The 21,898-nt window shown below is 37.6% G+C and overlaps 1 protein-coding gene and 1 long non-coding RNA gene across 6 annotated transcripts in view; both read left to right on the top strand.

Annotated features, from left to right (window-relative positions):
* The window catches only part of LOC133527413 (uncharacterized), a 152,706-nt gene extending 130,815 nt beyond the window's left edge, over positions 1 to 21,891 (top strand). The window contains exon 2 of the long non-coding RNA XR_009800882.1: positions 20,687 to 21,891. This is a non-coding gene — a long non-coding RNA (uncharacterized LOC133527413). The remainder of the gene's footprint in view (positions 1 to 20,686) is intronic.
* LOC133527404 (olfactomedin-like protein 2A) lies at positions 27 to 21,891 on the top strand. 5 transcript variants are annotated; one of them, XM_061864402.1, is made up of 7 exons: positions 27 to 464; positions 1,121 to 1,296; positions 15,873 to 16,018; positions 16,317 to 16,430; positions 17,387 to 17,623; positions 18,251 to 18,323; positions 19,202 to 21,891. In XM_061864402.1, the coding sequence occupies exons 1-7, from the start codon at positions 346 to 348 to the stop codon at positions 19,237 to 19,239; spliced, it is 903 nt and encodes a 300-aa protein (XP_061720386.1). In that variant the 5' UTR covers positions 27 to 345; the 3' UTR covers positions 19,240 to 21,891. The 5 variants fall into 5 exon arrangements, with proteins under 5 accessions (XP_061720386.1, XP_061720383.1, XP_061720385.1 ...); XM_061864399.1 differs by lacking the exons at positions 27 to 464; positions 1,121 to 1,296 and adding exons at positions 6,208 to 6,315; positions 10,951 to 11,361; XM_061864401.1 differs by lacking the exons at positions 27 to 464; positions 1,121 to 1,296 and adding exons at positions 6,209 to 6,315; positions 10,930 to 11,361.
* Positions 21,892 to 21,898: the final 7 nt, after the last annotated feature.

The following is a 21,898-nucleotide window of genomic DNA, read 5'->3' as shown; positions in this document are numbered from 1 at the left end:
GATTGATCTATGATTGGTCATGTGTGTGTCAAATGGGATATTATGATATGAATATTTCGAATTGTATTTATTTCCTTTCTTTTCTTTATTATAATCTCACTTACCGTGGATAGTAATAATACGCTAATATGTAAAGTTTTTGGCGTACGCAGTCATCCTTTTCTAAGTTTTTTAGTGTAACATATAAAGCTTAATAGAACAACAAAACAAGTCTTCAACGGGTTGTACTTTGTACACTGTCGACTCTAGATTTTGTTGGATATAAAAGAGTTTACACTGTGGAGCCTCTGAAACTCTGAAAGCGGAAGTTGTGGATAGCATGTTGTACTTGCACCAAGTACAACAATGTCACTACCATCTAAAATTAACAAGGAAAACTTTCGCCTGCTGGACCTCTCAAGTGACGAGGAGTCTGAAGACTTGCAGCTAGAAATAATTCCTAGCAGAAAAAAGAAAATCACAAGGTAAACCTCTATGTATATGTACTTGTCTTGTTTGTGATTCTAGCCCTCACAGTGTGTGGAATTGTTATGATAAGGACAAGATAACCTGTACCTTGCAGGTAACCCCACTGTTTGCTCAAATAGGAATCTTACCCTAATCAGTAATCACATTTTTGCAGATTAGTTCCTAATTGTAATTAATCAGTGCAATTTGCCATGTACACACATTTGATAAAACTGGTACAGATAGTAATGATAATAAAGTGCATCTGGTTTACTATAGAGATATAAGTGTATATATTATATACAATGTTAATATTATAGAATAATACATAGAATACTCTTTATGACACCTTAAACAAGTAACACATTACTAATTAATTTACAATAACAGTACAGCTATCATAAAATTGACTTGAATTGAAATTGCCTCGTGTGTATGTTCACCCTGTCTGGACCCGCCTATTGACTTAAGATTTCTTTAAATTAAATAATTTTAAATAACAGTACAGCTATCATAACATTGCCCAATATGATAGTGTAGCAAATATGATTATGGGTGTCACCAGCTGATGGGCTAGAGCTTCCCTTCGACCACCATAGAGGCAATTATTTTTTTCCATTATTTATACTAATGGCTACTGGAAACCTGTTATTTGCTAATGCATTATTCGCAGACGAGAACGCAGCAGAGGCACCCCTAAAACACCAGAGCCCAACATAGGAGCAGAGGTCCGATGTGCGCTCCGCTGGGCTCTCCGTGGCACACTATTACTCTGGCTGCTCATACTGACATGGATCTGTGCCGCACTCTACGACCAAGTGTCTAATATGAGAGCAGCTGTTGACCATGGTAAGTGAACTGATATATATATGGGAAGCCGAGATGTACATTATGTTAGTGGTTTTGTTTTTGTTTTAAAAAAATGCATTTAATATAATTTACGAGTACAGTAGGCGCTCGATAATCCGGCGCTCGCCAATCCGGGACGCTCAGTAGTCCGGCATTTTAGGACTCAGGTAGCCCGCTCTATAATCCGGCATTTTACACAGCTGAACGCCGGACTACTGAGCGGGTTCGAGTAGCTTCTCTCGCTCGGCAGTCCGGGCCTAACCTTAATAGTGAAGCCACGTGTTTGTTTTGCTTTTTCTTGTTTCGCAGCGTCGCTTTGACAAAGTGACAAGCTTTTACTTCGATACAAATTCGATAATCCGGCAGTTCCGACAATCCGGCATAGAGGGAAAAAATGGGGAGCCGGATTATCGAGCGCCTACTGTATATGTAATTTTGTGCTACATTATGCCGAAATTTATATAATAATTTACAGGTATAACATTACCTTGATGCCTGTCTGTCCATCAGTCTCCTTTAAAAAAAATTACATGTTTTAATTGAAATTAGCCGGGTCTACACAGAGCAAGCGTACGCGCGAGGCAATTTCCTCACGCACAAACCGGCCAGTGTAGACGTGCCTCAGGCGAGGCCGCACGCTCGGGCAAGGAAAACGCATGCGCCGCCTACACTGGCCGGTTTGAGCGTGAGGAAATTGCCTCGCACGCATGTGCTCGCTCGCTCGCTCTGTGTGGACCCGCCTATTCTGGATTTACATTTTTTTCGTACATTTATTATTGAGCAACTTTAATTAAAAACATGTAGAAATGTTTCATTAAAATCTGCATGAAAAAAAAAGACAGATATATATGAATTTAGCTAGGTACTGACATTGTTGGCTACAAATCCCTAAAAAAAGAATTTTTACCTTACGTTAAGTTAAACTTTAGTTAATATTTACCTATTTCTAAAGGAAGGACGCTAAGCATGAAGCATTTTTCAATTACAAAGATTATAATAGTGACATCTAGCGAACTTATTTTAAGAACCATCTTGAACATTATCATGTAACCTTTACCAGAAACCGCAACCAAATCGGCTAAACCGTTTTGAAGATAAATGCTAACATATATTTGACGACCGGTCTGGCCTAGTGGGTAGTGACCCTGCCTATGAAGCTAATGGTCCCGGGTTCAAATCCTGGTAAGAGCATATATTTGTGTGATGAACACGGATATTTGTTTCTGAGTCATGGGTGTTTTCTATATATTTAAGTATTTATAATTATATATTATATATATCGTTGTCTAGGTACCTACAAGACAAGCCTTATTGAGCTTACTGTGGGACTTAGTCAATTTGTGTAATAATGTCCTATAATATTTATTATTATTATTATATATTAGTGAACACCATTCTAAATTCATATACCGTCTCTGTTCCTTTTTTTTTTTTTTTGACCCAGGGGGAATCCGTTATGGATCCCACTGGCACGGGAGAAGCCGAGTGGGTATGTCCGACTCCCACGGACTAAACCCCCTGGGGTGTTCCACCGCGCGCTTTGTGGACGGACGGGGTTTCGGGAACGCGATTGTAGACTTCCGATACCCCGTCGGCGTTGCCATTACGGGCTCGACTTTTGTGGCTGCTGCAGCAGCCTACTCCGCTGAAGACGCCTCGGAACAATTGAGGGCCTTCCAGCTCGGAACCTCTTTAGGCGAGTGATGGAACTCCCGGCCCATCACCCGCAGGTTCCCGTTAAGGCGGTATCATTCGGGCTGCGTATGCCCTTAGACGCCGACCTGGCCTCCTACGGCGCTGAGGGAGCGAATTCGCATCGTCCTCGCGCATTCTCTCTGCAGCCTCCTTTTGCGACAGGACGGTGACGCTAAAGGAGGCCACTGCCGCCCACGCTTCTGCACGCACTGCTGAGCATGCGGCGTATTAGCGCCGGCAGCGAGAGGTCTCCTCCTATGGCACCGTCTCTGTTCCTGGATTAAAATAAAACAATACATTTGTAAACACAACCTTCTCATGAATTCTATCCTAATTTAAATTGTATTTTTTTAATTTAATGCAAAAGAAAAATAATAAAAAATTGAAAAGATGTGCCCGCCGAGTTTCGAGTTTCTTGCCGGTCCTCCAATAAGGAGGGATTACAATATTTTCGAGCAGTAGTGTAGGGTTAGAGCCGGTGTAGGCGTAGCTTTATTTGACATTAAAAGCGCATTGTAATTTGCCTATTTGAAAAATAAACTATATTTATTTTGTCATCAACAAAATAACTGTATGTGTGTTGACAAATACGATATTCAGTAGTCCCTAGTCTGAAACGTGATTGTCTTATAGCATAGAGAAATAAGAAGTAATAGAGTGCTCACTCCATACATCAGTTTTGGTACTAAAATGCTTATTATTTTCGCAGTCGACATCTATAGCATCGAGTAGCGGAACTCTCAGTACTGCTACTCGACAATAGATATTGCGGCAAACAAAAAGTCTAATGCTCAACGAGACTATTACCTACTTCTTATTTCTCTATGCTTATAGCCAGTAGCGTAACATACATTGCACAGTAAACATCTGGACGGCTCATGTCCAACCCCGCCTACAATTCAGTTAAGTGCCTCCCTTGTAACATGGGTAATCATTCCGTACGAGAAATGTCTGCTATTAACTGCTTCTTTGACGTCAAATTCCTGATTATCTGTGTTTGTTGTATAGTAAATGTATTTAACGTTATATTGCAAAGTAATTGGGTATTATTTAGATAATGTTATACCTATTACGCATACCTAAATGTTGACACAGCAGAATTCATTGCGCGATGGATGGTATTTCGTCTTTCCTGCGCCCTTTATTCGCTAAAGCTTAATCTGTCAATAATCAAGTGACCAAGTTGTGGTGGATTTGTGTTTCGATTTTCTGTAGAGCAAACCTAATGAAAGGGTAAAAAGGCTAAGCGAACTAGAGGTGCCCCCAACGACGGATTTGGTCATTCTTTCAGGTGGTATACTGGCAAGTCGTAAGAACACTCTATGCTTAATATCAGTCCTCGATCTTCTTTTGTTTTCGAGTTATTCAGGATAATGTAAAATAATGTTTTTTCACAAGACTTACACTTAGTGTTATCCATTTTCTAACACAAAATGCAAATAAAACATATGCAGCTAGAATATGTGTCAAATGTTATCAACGATGACATGTCTTCGTCGATGCATTATAAATAGGTTTATAAGAAAAGGTTACAAGTACATGACGTGGGTTAAAAATGTGTATTTTGTAGCCTATTTTATTATTGTCAAATATAATTTTATTTCGTTAATCTAACTTGAACAGTTTACAAAATATGCCACTTTCAATGATACGCTGATTATTTTACATTATCATGAATAACTCGAAAACAAAAGAAGATCGAGGACTGATATTAAGCATAGAGTGTTCTTAGGACTTGCCAGTACACCACCTGAAAGAATGACCAAATGCGTCGTTGGGGGCACCTCTAGTTCGCTTAGCCAGCTAGAACCTTTCATTACAATCCACAATTGTGTAACTACATACCAATATCAGTAGGTAGGTCGTTCGTAGGTAGGTACGTCAAAATTTTTGCATTTAACGAAATCTTACAGAATAGTGCAGTAAATATTTACTTATAGGTATCAACTTTACCAATAGACATACTTATCCTTAGCTTCAATTTCAGGAAAATTTATGATATCCCATTGGGACCGGGGTCCACAAATCCGCAAGATCGGGGTCCACAAATCCGCAAGATCGGGGTTGAAAATTCAAAGCAAAGCCTTCTTAATTTTTCTGTGCAATATTAGTTTTATCATTTTATATGCATGGTGTTTCGCACCGAGGGGTAGGGTATACGATTCACGGTTGAGAGCTATGCAGGTATTACAGAAATGATAGGTATTGAATGTACCGTTGTACCGACTACCGACCTAATACGCGTATTAACGATAACGGTTTTAGTTAATTGTAATAATATTAGAGTATGTGGATTAGATATAACATGTTCATATGATTAACTGACAGTCTTTCCACCGCGAACCGGCTGACTAGTTTTAATTCATGATCAGCCGGGAGGCGATGATTGACGATATATGCTCTTGGTCCGCGGTCTATAATAGTGTAAGGAGTACGCATAAAAAAACCGCAAATCGATGTACAGTTTAGCCATTTGGCGCACGTATACTAGAGGTGAAAAAAAATTTTTGACCCGCAAATCCTTAAAAAAATCCCTTAGGAGGGGAGAGCCATTGTTTTTTTGTATGGAAAAAAAAAGTTTTTTTCAGAAACCTATCTTGTGTGGTATCGAATGAAATGGTTTTCTGAAATGACTAATACTGTAGTAAAAAATAGTGCATGTGCCAGTGCCAATTCTTGTAGTTGGCAAGCGAACCTCGTGCTCCTTTAGTGAGCCTTAGCAAAACGCGTAGTTGGATGCTTGGATGATGATGATAATGTAATGGCATATTCATGATAGAAAAGCAACCCTAATTAATGAGATAATTAGAGACACGCGCGACGCCTGAAATAATGTCACTGGTATAACAGTTACACCTAATTATATATAGTACATAAATATAGCCATTAAAACAAATTGAAGTTAACTAGGTGCTACTTAGTACTAATTGGGCCTCTAACACGTAGGTATGTACTAACAGACTGTGGACATAGGGAAGTGTGAAAACACTCGTAGGAAAGTTACTAGTTGTACTCGTATCCTGTTGACGTTTAAAATATATGGAAAGCTTGGCAGTCTGAACGCGGGGCGCACACCTTCCGACTACCGATACTTTATTTATCGATGATTATCTCCAGTAATAGCCAGATAGTATGGACATCTATATTCTCGCAAGACGATCAGGTCATATGATTTGGCGATGCGATGTCTTATCCAGCCGCTCTATTTCCGGCGTCTGCAGTACGCACGCGCGTCGCGCCTGCGTGACGTCACGGCTAGTTCGCTCCCCAAATTCCGAGGGGAGTACCGCGTACTACTCGACTACAAAAACATTTCTAGTAAAGGTAGTCACTGGGAAAACAACCATCCGGATACCTAGGGGACCTATTGTAATGGACGTAGTCAGAGAAAACATTTGCAAAACATTACGCTGTTTTGCAACTTGGTCGTTTTGAGTGTTTTTAGTGTCAAGAAAGATTTCTCTAGTTGTTTGTATTTTAGTGATAGTGTTTTGTGTTGTATGAGGTTTCAGTGTTTGTGTAGTGTTTCCTAAGAGATTACCTTGTGCTAATACTGCATTGTTATCACAGACTTTAATCTAATATAGTTCAGATGTACCTAGTACCTACCTACTGATTTTGTAGCTGTTTGCACTATTATTGCCTATTACATCAATTGTTATAACCGGTAATATGGCTTCCTCGAACTATTTTAATTATCTTTGAATAATTAAAACTAGACTTTGACGATAGTGAAGCTATTAGCACTTTATCGATCTTAATCCACAAGCAGAGCCATACTTTACGTTAACCGTACTTTACGATAATATTCTTTGGAAAAACAAGAAATGCCAATGCTCGAAGCAACGGTAGTTCCAAATGGACAAACAGCTTCTCGTTGAAAGTTAACACTTTAATGTTTATCTCACCCCTAACACAAGGGTAGACGTTACACGCAAATACTGCGACATCATAGCCCTTGCGTAGGTCGCAGTAGAGATATTTTCGCCTGCATCAGATGCAGTAATGTCGTGGTTCGTGCTTACGAGTGTTACTGCAGCTCCGCGCAAGCGCGCGTTCATTCACCAGCTCGTGGTCGATATTTCTACCACCATGTGAATTCCAAAACGTCATAAGGATGTATACGTTTTAACAGCACTTGCGTCATACATGTTTGAACATTTTAGCGCCTTCTCTGTCTAAAGTTATGCTGTTTATCTTATCACTGTTGTTCACATACCCGTACAGCCTTTTTAGTGCACAAAAGTTCAAATATGTACAATTAATTATATAGGAAAGTGATCTAGGTATCTATCTATAAGGTATAGGAAAAGTTTCAAGTCGCAGTAATTAAAAAAATACCGTTATGTTGCGTCTTTTAAACGGTTTATTATATGTCAAAATAATAACATAGTAGTATTTTTAATTCAGTTTTACCATGATGCCTCAAGCAGAGAAACTAGATAAGTCTACGTTAAAAGTATGTAGATTATGTTTTATAATTGGATCTGATATACAGGTAAGTATCTATCTATGGTGTCTATATCACAGAATTATCTAGGAACGACATCACTGGTATCGTAAATAAGATTGAAGGATCCCTTTATTAGTGTGGTTGTTTGCCCTATTTGATCATATTGCAACATCCCGAATATGACCCTAATATGGGTTAACTATTAGCACAGCTTTAGGAATTAAGTTACTCCTAAATTGCAAAATTTGCACTTGAATTTTTTTTGGAAACATGTTATATTTTTGTACAGGAATTGAATTATTCTGTTTTCGAAGCGAAAGATTCCTTTGTTGCCTGTAAACGTTTCCTGAAATTTCCGAGAACTGTCCAACTTTTTATAAACTTTCTGCAATTTGCACACTTGTAACTCCTCTGTGTAGTTTTCTTACAATATTCTGTGAATGCTGGAAATCGTCTGAATAGGACACTTAACTATGAGCAGCCAGAAGTTGTCGCAAGAGATCACCCTAAACCGGCGAGCGTGTATGAGGAATGTTATGAAATCCGTGGTCTCGTGGTGGGATGTATGTTCTATGAACATTCTACGGGTTTTTATGCCTAGACCGTGTTCCATCTGCCAGCTAAATATTTACGGAAGCTACCTTATTCAACAAACATATTGATTTACATTATACTAATGGAGGTCTGCTATTTTCCTTAGTATACATTTGTATATGCGTGATTTACATTTGCTCACAATAAGTCTGGTACGAATGCTACGATCAAGCATGTTGTCGGACAAGACCAAGGTGCGTCAATCGCTTTCATTGTCAATTCCTATTTTATTAGTAGAAGTAATAGTAGTACTCGTAAAACATACAAGTACATAGGTAACAGAGACAAAACAAAGAATACGAAGCAGCTGGCCTTACTTTTCTTGCGACCCCGACAAGTAGAAAGCTAAGAGTTAATTTGCTTAGTTACAGAAAAACCTTTTGACGGGCATATTACATAATTATGGTTAGAATAAATACATACTAGCCGGAAGAAATCCAAAGTACAGATATAGCAAAAAAGTATACTTATAACAACAACTATTTACTGACCATGGGTAAACCTTTTTCACATTGACTTAAGGTCTACAGCTTGTCAGCTACGTATGTTATTGCGGTAGTAGGTTAGGTACAAGCATAATGGGTAATTTATTTATCAATAGGCCACTTGTCACGTATACCGTTCGGTGGCCTTAACATAACAAGCTCCCAGTAAACATCTATGAGTAGTTTTAATAGAAGCAGGCATGTCAGCCAGACGGTACGTAATGTAAATAAACAGGAGTTATAAGAAAAGGATTTATATAATAATTATGTAAAGATACACTTATTTGACAACAATAATCCGAAAACCTCTTCTCCTCGTTACTCGTCTTTGCTGTTCATAAGTTTTTGACACAAATGTAATTTAATTGTAAGAAAAGTTACTATATCTTTGGTATCCATCTTCAGACCAGTTCAATGTCATCTTAGTACCTACATTATTACCGACTTTTCATAATTTGCCAAATTTCAGCTCAGTTGAATACCAACAAGTGTTCGAAAAATGTTTAGCAAAATCAAGGCAACTTACATAGTACATAACATACCTACACTGCAGCTTTTGACAACAAGATTAGAGTAGGAATCGCATAATACGGGGCCGTACAGTGAGGTTTACTTCAACTGACAATTTTAAGACAACTTTTCCTCAAATTTTCACCTCTTCTGCTGTTCTTAAATCTTAACTCTTGACCAGGTAATTTTGAACAAACCCTTCCACCTTGTTCACAGGTTCTAGTTAACAATAAAATGTGTTTGTACACGTATAGTGGAGCCATTAACCACGTATAGTACGATTAATTTTATCGACAAATCACCCCCATACCTATGCTTTTTCTCAACCATTTTAAAAATGCACCCTTTAAAAGTTTTATGGCGCCAAACACGACTGCATTTGATTAATGTACCATTATCTGTCCATGTCAGGGCGTTCCACGACTTTGCCACATAGAGTACTTTTAATACTGTAGATAGTTTTTTTTTTTTTCAAATTTTACTGAAAGAAGTCTTCATTTTTATTTTTAAAACAATACGAACTGCGTTCAAATAACTTTAAATAATCACCTATCTGAACCGGGTATCGAACCCGCTAAATGTGGTTCTAAGAAGCGATTTTGAGAAATTCAACCCCTAAGAGCGTTAAAAGGGGGATGAAAATTTGAACGGGGTTCAAGTTTTATTTTAAACTAGGATTTAAAACTTCGCTTAAAAGATATATTATTAAAATACAAGAAAACTAATCAGTGTTTTTGAAAATTAATCCCCTAGGGTGGCAAAAAGGGGTTAAAAATTAGTATAGAGATAAAAAAATCATATGCGGAACTTGAAACTTTGTATATGCGCACATTTCAGCGTTTATAAAAAATTCATCCCCTGAAGGAGTAATGAGTTGAAAATTGTAAGTAACGCAAAGCGTGAGCTACTATGGCCAAAAACTTGAAGTTAGCACATCAGTTTACACTTATGACGTGTGCCTACAATTAAAAAATAACCTGTCAAATGCGAAGGGTTCCCTTTGTGCGCATCATTACGCAAGAAACTGCAAAAAAATCACGTTTGTTGTATGAGATCCTCACTTAAATACTCATTTTATTTTGTTCTAAGTATTCGTTGTTATAGCAGCAACAGAAATACATTCTCTGTGAAAATTTGAACTGTCTTGCTATAACGGTTCATGAGTTACAGCCTGGTGACAGACAGACGGACGGACAGACGGATAGTGGAGTCTTAGTAATACGGTCCCGTTTTTGGGTACCAAACCTTAACAAGTTTTCGAAATGTATCCCCTTAATTACTTAAGAATTCGTTGAAAGTTTGAATCAATGCAAAGCCGCTACTGAAATTATAAAATTAGTATTGTAATAAATATTTTGCACCTACTAAAAATGTAAAATGTTCAAGATAAGATTCCACGAGGACGAAGTCGCGGGCAACAGCTAGTGTATTATATTTATGACCACATCATGAAGATATTGTTTCCGTGCAATCTGCAATCACTTTATTCTCGTCCACCTATTTTTCCATACTGCTTCTATTTACGACAAATTGCAGTAAGTGATGTTAATAACTCTTAGTCATCGCGCAGGAGTAGATTGATGAAATAATAGTTTGCATGATAGAACCGCTTTCCAAATTCAGTTTCTAAGAATTCGGTCTGGAAAATCGATGATTTTATCACGAATACACTTAGCTTAGAATAGGCTTAGTTAGACCTATAAGTAAGTATCAGGCAAAGGAAGTAGGCGAACGGCCTGGAAAAGTGGAAACATAATCTGCATATAGATGTCTTAAATAAATATGCGTAAAAGAGACAAGCATATTTTTCTTTAAAACAGATACATCATCAGTCATCACGTTAACTACGCCAACCTGAAACCTCATGACCTTTTTTTTAATTCAACTCTTGACAAGCTTAAACACATTGATTCTCAGCCGAGAGGTGATTAACTCGCGATATCATTCGCCGCTCGAGCGCCGGCTAGCACACACGCGTTGTGATAAGTGAGTGAAGAAGTGTACGAATGCGGTAGCGATCCGGGGAAATGGAGAGTGCGGTTCACGCGGCGGTGCCACTGCGGGTCGGCAAGAAGATGCGCAAGAGGCGGGAGCTGGACGCTCTGGTCGGGGGCGGCGGCGCGAGGGGAGGCAGGCTCCTGTCCGCTTCGAGTGATGAGGGAGAACCCTGGGGCCGAAGGACCTCCCGCCGCCGCCGATCCCGACCCTTCGTCCGCCTCGCCGCCGCCCTAGCGCTATGCGTATGCGTCGTTTCCGCCGCTACGGTACTGTGGCTCTTCGTTGATGTTCGACGGCAAATCGTCTCTCTCCGCATTGAAATGGATAGAGGTTCGTTAATTGATTGATCTATTAAAATAACTTCATTGAGGTGTTATCTAGGAATTTATACGTACGGACATACGAGTACTTACTTAGGTATACATTCTTTGATTAGGTATGTATGTTCTCGCTTCACAGATATGTCTAATAATGAGATGATCATATATTTTATTCGCTGTAAGAAAGCTAATAGCTGTAGATAAAAATATTTACTAGATACGATAATGCTAATACCAATACGGTACTTGTTTAAGTACGAAAATTCTCATGTGGCCCAATAGCCTATTTATAAGATATGAGTAAGTATTCATTTCTTTGGTTTTATTATTTTTATATACTAGCGATGTTTACACTTGGGTATCTATACTATCTATCTTATCTATGTTTGTGTATAGGTATGTATAGGTATATTAGATAGAAACCCTTTTTCACTTGCCACAGTACACCTAGATGGAATATAGATAGATAGGACATACAATTATGCAACTACTACTTATATGTATAATGCTGATATTAAAAATATAATGTAAATAATTACAACGCGATACTTTTTAAGCTTTACTGGCGTGAAGCGGATAAAATCCTGTTTCCACATAATTCGGAATACGTAATAACAAAAAATCCATTACTTTTTTGCAAACACTCCCACAAAAAACAATTGAACTGCATTCAGTTCAACTTTAATTGAACGGTACGTTCATTAATTAAAATACTGAGACGAAGAAACCGCTAAAACGTTACTAACTTTTGAACTTTATTGAACATAGAAAGCTCTCGTCAATATTACGCCAAATATTCCATGACCTAGAGGCGCGACCGTGAAATTTGGCTTCCGTGCTTTATATTTACTTATTTACGTGTTTGTTTATGTGTAATTAAGTGATATAAATAGCTGACGGTGTTGTTGATCTCATCCAGGGAGACATACGAGCTTATCTATACTTTTTATGACCTCTACTGTTTTAAGAAACTGCACAAACATTAATATTAAATAAATGTAAGAATATGTCCTGAAACAATCACAATTTATGATCCTACTTAGCCTGCCTTTTTGGGTTAGGCTTTCAATGCTGACATCTCTTTTTCGCTTTTCTGGATGCTTAAATCGGGGGTTAATATTCTAAATGTTGTGTGTCAATTGAGTTGGTATGTGTGTTGACTAATCGTTCTTGAACGAGATTACTGCAACAATTTGGTGATTGCAGAGTAATGAGAACAACATTGTATATTAAACTATGTATAATTGCAGACAAATTTTTCGACTTTGAGGAAAATTCAACGTTCTTAGTATTACACAGATCGAGCTGTGTCCGTATACATGTAAATGGAGTTGTGCCATTCTCGAAAATGTTCTCCGTTTACTGTTGGAAATATTCTCGACCGAGAACATGCGCCATACAAAACGGAGAACTTTCTCGGGAACAGCACAACTCTACTTGTAAAACATCGATTAGTTATCCTTTAGGTTAAGACTCCCATAGCTGACATGTTTCTCATTAGTATGTTTTTACTTTCATGTGCGTCATTTTAGCATCAATAATCTGTCATACTTACTTCATTTCTCATAAGTTGATAAAACATGCACAATTGTTGAAACATACAACTACAAATGTTCTGTCAAGTAACTTGTAAATCAATGGGAGTGCCGCTATTGTTCGTAGACAGAGGCCCCGAAACATGTCCCGCCCACGCCTGGAAGATTTGCATCTCTGTACCTACTCCGTCGATTACTCACCGTATACCTACTTACTTTTACTTTCACTTCAGTCACAGAATAAATAATTGGTTCAGTTGAATAATTCAGTGGCGTTGTTAAATTAATCTTTGTTCCCTGTGGATATTTCTTTAGAGTAAGATACGAGCTTTAAAGAATGTTTGACCTAATTAACAAGCATCGTAAATTCCTTGTAGGTGACTATAAAAATCTAATCTATGTATGTACTTATATATGTACTTACACGCCACCATTCATCCTCTTATTGGATTAAAACATCAGGTATACCTATTTATTAATTTTATTATTGACCTGAGGTTGTCGATCTATGACATCTATGTACTACTACGCGGTAATTTGCCAAATCTAAATTCAACTAAAACACTGTGTTAAAATTAATAATTGAACAAAAAAAACGATATTATTTGTAAACAAAGACATGTGGATGAAATATAATATACTACGTATAATACATATCAATATACTGATAATACTTATTTAAATAAATAGTTATCACGTTAACAATTGTATTTTATTATAATCTGCAAAATCCGTAAACATTGGGTTTGTTTGGTGCGAAACCTTACATCACTTTGTTAAAAACTGGTTACACTAGTTTTTGTAAGGCCCTTGAACATCTCGCGGATCAAACTACCTATTATGGATTAGACACATTCACACGTTTATTTGTTAGGTACATTTAGGTACCTAGAGATTATAACCAAAAATGCTTTCACACTACAACGCTTGCCTGTATATGACCTTGCCCAACCTGTAAAACTATTGGAGGTGATCAGAAAAGTCCATATGCACCAATTTTTTCTTAACTAACTATATCTCTTGGTTATTAAAAGTGGTGGTATCCGAGTGTATCTGACGTCCGAATTTAAATCTGAAGGTCGGGGGTTCAAATCCTGGCTCGTACTAATGAGTTTTTCGGAACTTATGTATGGATACGGAATATCATTTGATGTTTATTACCTACCACTAGCTCTTTGGTGAAGATATGGAAACCTGGTTACATCCGCAAAGAAATTCAAAGATATGTGAAGTCCCCAACCCGCATTGGGCCAGCGTGGGTACTAAAGCCCCAACCCTCTTGTGCATAAGAGGAGGCCATACCCAGCAGTGGGACGTGTGTAGTCTGAATTATTATTATTTATATCTCCAATGGTGCGTAGCGTAGTAATTTGGATTTGAGGAGTCGATTCAATATTAGCCCACTTATTCTTGGAAACAATCAAGTCTAAGTATGTGCTAATTGAATTGCAGTTGAATTTCCTGTTCTGCCTTAAGTAGATACAGGAAACAGGTATATATAGTTCATAGGTGCTTAAGGTTGACAAGTCGTCGGTTTATATAATAACATTATTTAGGTACCTACATCACGAGCGACCTTCACAAAACTTCCATCAGTCCTTAATCCGCATAATCCGAATAAATTGCAAAAGCTGGCCTCGGACCTTTTCATTATGGTATAAAATATGTAAACTTAAATGAAGTATTCATAACAATTAAGGCAATTTGAAATTGTTATCCGTTCGCGTCTATCGATTAATACATACAACCCTATTAAAAGAATCGTTAACGTAGGTTTCAAGGTCGCATGATCATTTAACCTATTATTTTACTTTTATCGTATAGCGATCGATGGACGTAGTTATGCAGTGCTTGCATGCATGTGGCCCTTAAGCCAAACTTTTGTAACCCCTGACCTTATTACCTGCGAACCTTTTAGACCTTTTAGAGAAATATAATAAATTTTGATACCCTATTAGCCAGCGGTGCTCTAGCGTTTCATATTTAGGTATGTACTATGTATTATTATTTATTACATAAATATGTCCTGGTATGATGGATTATGAAAACGAAGGCCTTCATAACTTTGTCTGTCAACAAGGGAGTTCACATTATGTTCGCTTTCGGACACTCTTCAACATTTTTTAATTTTTTGCACCTGACTGCTACTTGTTTGCTGACAAAAATGATAAACTTTTTAAAGATTTTTTACGTTATTGTGAATCAACATCAGCTTATTAATTATTTTCATATTTATCGTATAATTTTATTACCTAGTTTGTAGCTCTATTACTACTTAATTTTACAGCGCATTGGCGCCCCTTAACTGTAATGCTGTAAAATTGTATTTCAATAAATATCATATCAAATCAAATTATTTTATCGTATTCTTAGCGCGCCAAATAAACAATGAATCAATATGTATTACGATTAACAAATAATGATGCGGCTGACCAAATGTTATATGGACTCCTTAATTCTTGAGCTTATCGGGCTTATCATTCAACAACATAATGCATTGAAACATAAACGTGTCTACCATAATTTAGTCATAGTACAGTCAGCATCAATAGTAGCGGATGATGCAACGCGCCAAAAGTAACTGCCATTTCGGATCACTTTTCCAAAAAATAGATAAATCTCTAAAATTCACGTTTAAAAGTATATATTTTACATTCTTTTAATTGTACATATAGAACCATCACTTTTTGATAAGTTGTTACAGAAAGTTGAAAGTCACTTTTGACGCGTTGTTTGTACCGCTACTTTTGATGCTGACTGTACATTCTATGGTGACGTCAAAAGATAATAATCTACCTGATAAAGATTATACCTACACTAAAAAATATTTACTGGAATTGGAATGATGAGATCCAAATTCGTTAGGTATACCTACTCGTACTTCATCATTAGGTATAAAATACTATTTAATACGTTAACTCTTCCTCAATATGATTGAAAAATTGTTAACAGTAATGTACTTAATTCCATTATTTTTGTCAAACAGTATCAACAACAAGCGGCGCCGTCGGCGACGCGCTCCAAGTATGCCACACAGCGTCCAGAGAGCTCCGAGGAAATGCGAGCATACTCAGCGCTCGACTGGATAAGCTGGCAATAGAACATGCAGAACTCGTGAAGCGAGTGGAGCAGGTAATCTGGACTTTAGTTGGCAAATCTGTGGCTCGCTCAGGAAATTCTATTCTGATTTTGATTGCAATCGCAACATTACGAATTTTGTTTTCCACATTTTGTGTCTTCCTATCTTTCCTGTTTTCTTCATATTTGGGACTGAACCACAGTTTAAAAAAAAAATTAAATTGTACGATTTAAGCCTTTTGCTCGTACTTTAAAACTTGCTAAAATACACCTTGCATTAAAATTGAATTATTAAATATTCGAGCCCCTATTATCTCCTGCAGTAGATTGTTTACTCGTTACTTATTTTCAGACTGCCAGCGAGCTCGCGGCGGTGTCGGGTCAGCTGGCCGCCGCGCCCAAGCTCGCCGACACGCCGCGCCGGATCGCCGAGCTGCAGCAGACCGTCGGCTCGTTCGGATCACAGGTAACTGATAATACTGATAATATAATATTAGCGTTGAATGCTGGCATGTCCTAGTTAATAGACGTAGTCCTAAACGCTCTCCCGTGGTATACCTAGTCCCTGCGTCCATAAGAAGTACGCTGGAGTATATCCCCGAACCTTTGAGTCTCAAGGGATAAACATAGTAGTCAATCTCAACTTCCTCATTGCATCTCATAGCTCGTAGCGTTGAAGCGGGTAACATCGCATCCACACGTCGTGTCATGTTGAACAATATTAACATGACCTAGCCATGTCTTTGTTAACTTCGTTTTCCGAGTGTTTTTAAGATCCTGCATATTTTTTAGTAACGTTTTTGCATTTATTTTAAGAATCTTTTTGACTATTCGCTATATATAGCACAACCGATGCTTGAACCCTCGACTTTAATATCTACCTGTACGAAAGGTCGAGCAGACCGGTCAACCTTAAAATGTTTGTATTATTTAAAATGAGATTGTTTTTAAAAACAAAAACATCCGCTACAGAACGCAGGTAAAATCTCACCTTGCCCTTGGTTTATTTTGAACACAATCTACAGTAAATATTGAAGCTGGTAGTGGTTGTCAATATTGACATGGCGTCATGTTTAGATAGTGCTGCCTTTAATAACAGTCGAATTTTCAATTTCAACCGTAATAATTGGTCAAATCCTTAAAAAATACGTATCTGGGGCGCAGTAGTGCCAATGGTAGTACCAAAACTATACTTCCAGAACTATTAATCTTTTCTCGAATTCTTCGTCATATTTCCAAACCCTCACCACATGATTTACGATAATACTATACAGAAGGACATCTTTTTAGGATACAATTGAGTTAATATAACATTTAGTTTCCTTAGTTGTTCCAGGTTCCTAAATATGACGTGGGTAAACCTACTCTTAATTTATCCATGCACGAATCCATGATTGATCCTTCAATCATTTTTTTTTTCAGATCACGGGTTTCGACGAAACGTTAGCGTCGACGCGAAAGCAAGCGTTAGCTGCTTCCGCGGGCGTGGAAGAGGTCAAGAAGCTAGTCCAAGCGCTGGACGCACGGAGCAACGAAACCATAGCCAATGTCACCGCCAACGGGAGGAGGGAGGACGAGATCAAGCAGGAGATAGCCACGCTCAATTCCACACTGGCGGAACGCGTGGATGCGTTAGAGAATAAGATACAACTGTACACTGTAAGTCAATTTGCAATCCAGTGAATGTTTAAAAAAGCAGGGCACAAACAAGCATACGGTCCCCACCTGATGGTAAGCAGTTACCGTTACCTATGGACGCCTGCAACTCGCCTGCAACATGTGCATTGCCGACTTTCCCACTCGATATATGGAAAAGACATACAAATAATAATAATAAGGATATTTCCGTTTAAGGATATGGTGATATAGTTTAATGTTTAAGTATAATTTCTAGGATTATTTTTGACTTTGAGCTCTTTTTTTCTTGGAATATTATATTCATATCTACATGGTTTCTTAATGTGGCCTAGTCTCAAAATAGAAAACATCATTTCAATCAATCTAATCAATCATATCTATTTTGAGACTAGGCCATATTTATTTAAAAAATGTGTGCAAAAGTTTATGCTGTCACACTTGTACTGATGTTACATCTTGGCTCAGGTTTGTAACTGAGATGGGGTTTTGAGTTTATAATCCTTCATTAAGTAAAAAAAATATTATTGGGCGGTGGCATGTTTGGATAATGGACTTTACGTTACCTGTGCTAAGGTAGAAACAAAAATGTATAAAAACCATTCGTATAGTCGATGCTGTTATGATTAATATTTGTTGCGTTGTTTGCAGAAAACGACGAGCACGGCGGCACCGACCACCACCAGTACGTCGACAACCACTACCACCACAGCTGCCCCGCCAGGTAAATAATCTACTTCTACTTTATCTCTCCTCCTGACGACCGGGTTTCAAAGTTCGCCGGCTAAAATTTAACTCTGTCAAGTTGTCAAAGGTACTTGGGCCCTTGTGCTACGTGTAAAAGAGGATATTATGATGTGTAATGTCGCTTTCTTACTGACAAGTCACACACGTACATGTCGATCGACGTTTTATTTAGATATATAGTTTTGTATAGTATTTAATAAAAATTGCAGTTATTCGACAGTTTTTAAAAGCGCGGCCAAATAACACTGGACCCTACTCATAGTGTTGTGTTCCTGCCGGTGAGTAAGGTTACCAGAGCTCAACGAGGGAGGGAGGGAGCTCAACGCTCTCTGGAGTTGCAGGCGTCCATAGGCAACGGTAACCGCTTAACATCAGGCGGGCCGTATGCTTGTTTTCCACCGACGTAATAAAAACATTTTAGAAATGAAAAAAGTGAGGCGCGACATTCTATGAAAGATAAGCTTGTTATCCAACTTGGCATTCACATAATAATAGTCAAGATATTCGATATTCTTATCGACTTTCATTATCGACCATTTACCTCCTCTAGTATTATAGACATTGTTTTCTGCGAGATAAGGTAGTCCTTAAATAAAAGTAAGCACTTATCTAATAATGTAAAATTATTTATAGATTAATTGGAGTAAATATAGTAATGGAAATTAAAAAACTGGCATAAATAAATTAAATTTAATTGAAAAGAATTTACCGTTACGCGTCATGTACGGATTTCATCAATTCAATGTTTCGGCTAAATCATGTTTTCTATCGTTATTTACTCAATCACTAACAAAATAGGTACCTAACTTGTACTCCTTAGCTCTCTTTTAATGAATAACTTTTTTTTACTTTCAGGTCCCGTAAAACCAATTGTCCTAGGCGTCGGGCAATGAGGGAACAAATCACATCTGAACTCAAAACTAGAGTAAAGTATTACACGAAGCGTAAAGAGATTGCTCATAATGATCTCAAGGGATCTTACGTCCACACAAATATACTGTAGAGTCAGAGACGTGGTAATGGAAACCCTCCTGTTGTACGTAAGAGATCTCCAGCTGTCAATATTTTTATGACAAAGAGATTTAAAGATAGAAGGAACGGCTTGCCATATGGGTATTTTGGTTAGGGGGGGCCTAAAGCCTAGTATTCACTAGCGCATAGATGGAAATCTTCGGTAGTAAATAACCTCCAGATATGCTGCTCACCGAACTAATCTAATGATTCAAAGGATTCGCGTAGTATGGTTACTAGCATATATATCGGAGCGGACAACGTCCATAAAATCTAAAGTCGCTGCTTTTGCCAAATCTTTGATGTGTCATTTTTAATTTTCGACTGTCGTTTGTTGACAAACGATTGTCCACTTGGCCCCCGTTATATCTGTTAGCGATTGTACGTAGCCACAGATTATTCGAATAAGTGAATACACAGCTTGCGGTGATACGGCTGTACGTTTGCATTTTTAGGTACAGATCAATTCACAGCTAGCATGAATGGAACGAATGATTGAATGCAAATATCTATGTGGGTAAGAGTGGCCTTCCGCCTGTCCAATTTCTTGGTCCAACGAGTATTGCGTCTCACTCTCTTATTAAGCAAAATGTGAGACGTAAATACACATTAGACCAAGAAATTGAACAGGTGGAATACCTCCCTATGACATTAATCAATAAAATGGCGGCTCTGACCGATACATGAAAGTTTCGTTCATTCCATTCGGGCCAGCTTTTTCATGAAACGACCTGTACACAGTGATATTTTTACTGGCCATCGGTGGACTTTATCTCTTTGTAATACGGTTTACGGATGGTCACTTACTTCTGTCGAAGATTGTATGATTAGAAAGAAACGCGACATACAAAGTGTCTGCGATTAGTCGCCAAATGATTCTATAGTATTTATTGTCTAGTGTGAATTTCTAATTTTATATAGGTAATACCGTTGTGTAGATAATGGAATAAGACACATAGAAAGTGGTAAAAATATCAAAGGTGCAGTTGGCAGCTGAACTAAATGGCACTTCAAGGCCCTATATACGAGTATACTGAGCATAGATATTTTGTACCACTTTACAGGAACAATTCCTTTGTACAAATAATGTGCAGATAATTATTTTATGTTTCTCGCTTATACCTTTAAAGTAGTGTCAATGTTTCTTTGTCGCACCTAAAAGATGTCGCAGGCACTTGGTGTGTTGTCGCTTTGTCTTAAATTGTAAAGTAAATATATCAAGAGTTTATTCTTGTTATATCTACCTTGGGTTCCCTCTATGAGTATGGTATTAAATTTACTTCAATATTTCATTATTTTTAAGTCATTATTTACATTCTGTTAGTACAGATAAATTTAAAAGAGGAAAAATTACTGTCTTGGGTGAGACTTGAACTCACGGTCTCTGGATCGATACTCCAGCGCTCTGCCATCTGAGCCACCAAGACCTCATCCATAGGCAGCAAATTTTCCACCTTATACAGATAAATTCACGAAAACTGTGTAATGTAATGTTATCATGACTGACTCGTGTCAAATGCGTGATTGAAAAAAAACTATCACCATACTTTAAGAAATTAATTATACCTATCAATAAAATTTGTCAGATAATTCTTACATTAGTCACACTCAGGTTGTTGATATGTCCAAGTGTTGTTCTCAAAGTGATTAATAATTACCCAGTAATTCGTGAATTTATTTACTTGTGGACCATAGGTGCTCCATAGCAGATTTAGAGGGCTTAAAGCTTCTACTGAGTTTTAGGTTTTTCAAAATGTATTTATTTATTATTATCGCCACTTTAAATTCATTCCCTCCTTGTACGGTATAAGCTGCAATAATGGCGAAGAGTGAGAACGATACCAATGTAAATAGTTTACAATAATTAAAAATTAATTTAATTATAAATAACTTTATATGAGCACATGAGTAAAGAAACGAAACCGGAGTGACAGCTTCATAAAACGGTGTTGTTTTTACAAGCTTTTATTTACTTTCACCTGACCATTGTCTGTTTGTAATCAAATCTTGCAAGTTAAATTTGATCCTCTTCCCGGTTTCCGATCGAGCTGAAAATTTGCATACATATGTATGTCGGGTGACAATGCAATATTATAGTACCATCGAGCTGATCTGATGATGGAGACAAGAGGTGGACATGGGAACTCTGTGATAAAATAAGGCAACCTAATTGTGTTTGGGGTTTTTAGAATTTGCTCGATGAGTATTAGTTGCATGTGGAAAGAAAAGTACAGTCAGCGATAAAAGCTTGTACCAAAAATGAAATGTTTGCCAAAAACTTATTTATTACATTGCTACCAGCGCGCACCTCATTCAATGGTTGTCTTTGTTCTAGGGACAACCGTGTAAGTGGTTGTACTGGTTATGTAAGCAACATTGCATAATGCTGTTACTCTGTCGCATTTGTTTACTCGTGTGATATGAGCGTAGAGATATATACAGTGTGGTCGCACTCGGTGTTACGTGGTTTTCAATAAGTGCGTGAGTTTTATTACTTGTAATAAATTATTGTTAATAGATCAATTATTACACAACCAACTT

This window comes from Cydia pomonella, chromosome 18, assembly GCF_033807575.1.
Source record: "Cydia pomonella isolate Wapato2018A chromosome 18, ilCydPomo1, whole genome shotgun sequence".
Lineage (NCBI taxonomy): Eukaryota > Metazoa > Arthropoda > Insecta > Lepidoptera > Tortricidae > Cydia > Cydia pomonella.
The sequence above is the reverse complement of the archived record's forward strand: the minus strand, read 5'-3'. Positions and strand labels throughout refer to the sequence as shown.

What these genes read in the sequence shown, in the direction of transcription:
- LOC133527404 (XM_061864399.1), top strand. Translation starts at nt 11,061, where the DNA reads ATGGAGAGTGCGGTTCACGCGGCGGTGCCACTGCGGGTCGGCAAGAAG. An exon ending in TCGTGAAGCGAGTGGAGCAG is followed by an intron (nt 16,019 to 16,316) that starts GTAATCTGGACT and finishes ACTTATTTTCAG; the next exon opens with ACTGCCAGCGAGCTCGCGGC. An exon ending in TCGGCTCGTTCGGATCACAG is followed by an intron (nt 16,431 to 17,386) that starts GTAACTGATAAT and finishes TTTTTTTTTCAG; the next exon opens with ATCACGGGTTTCGACGAAAC.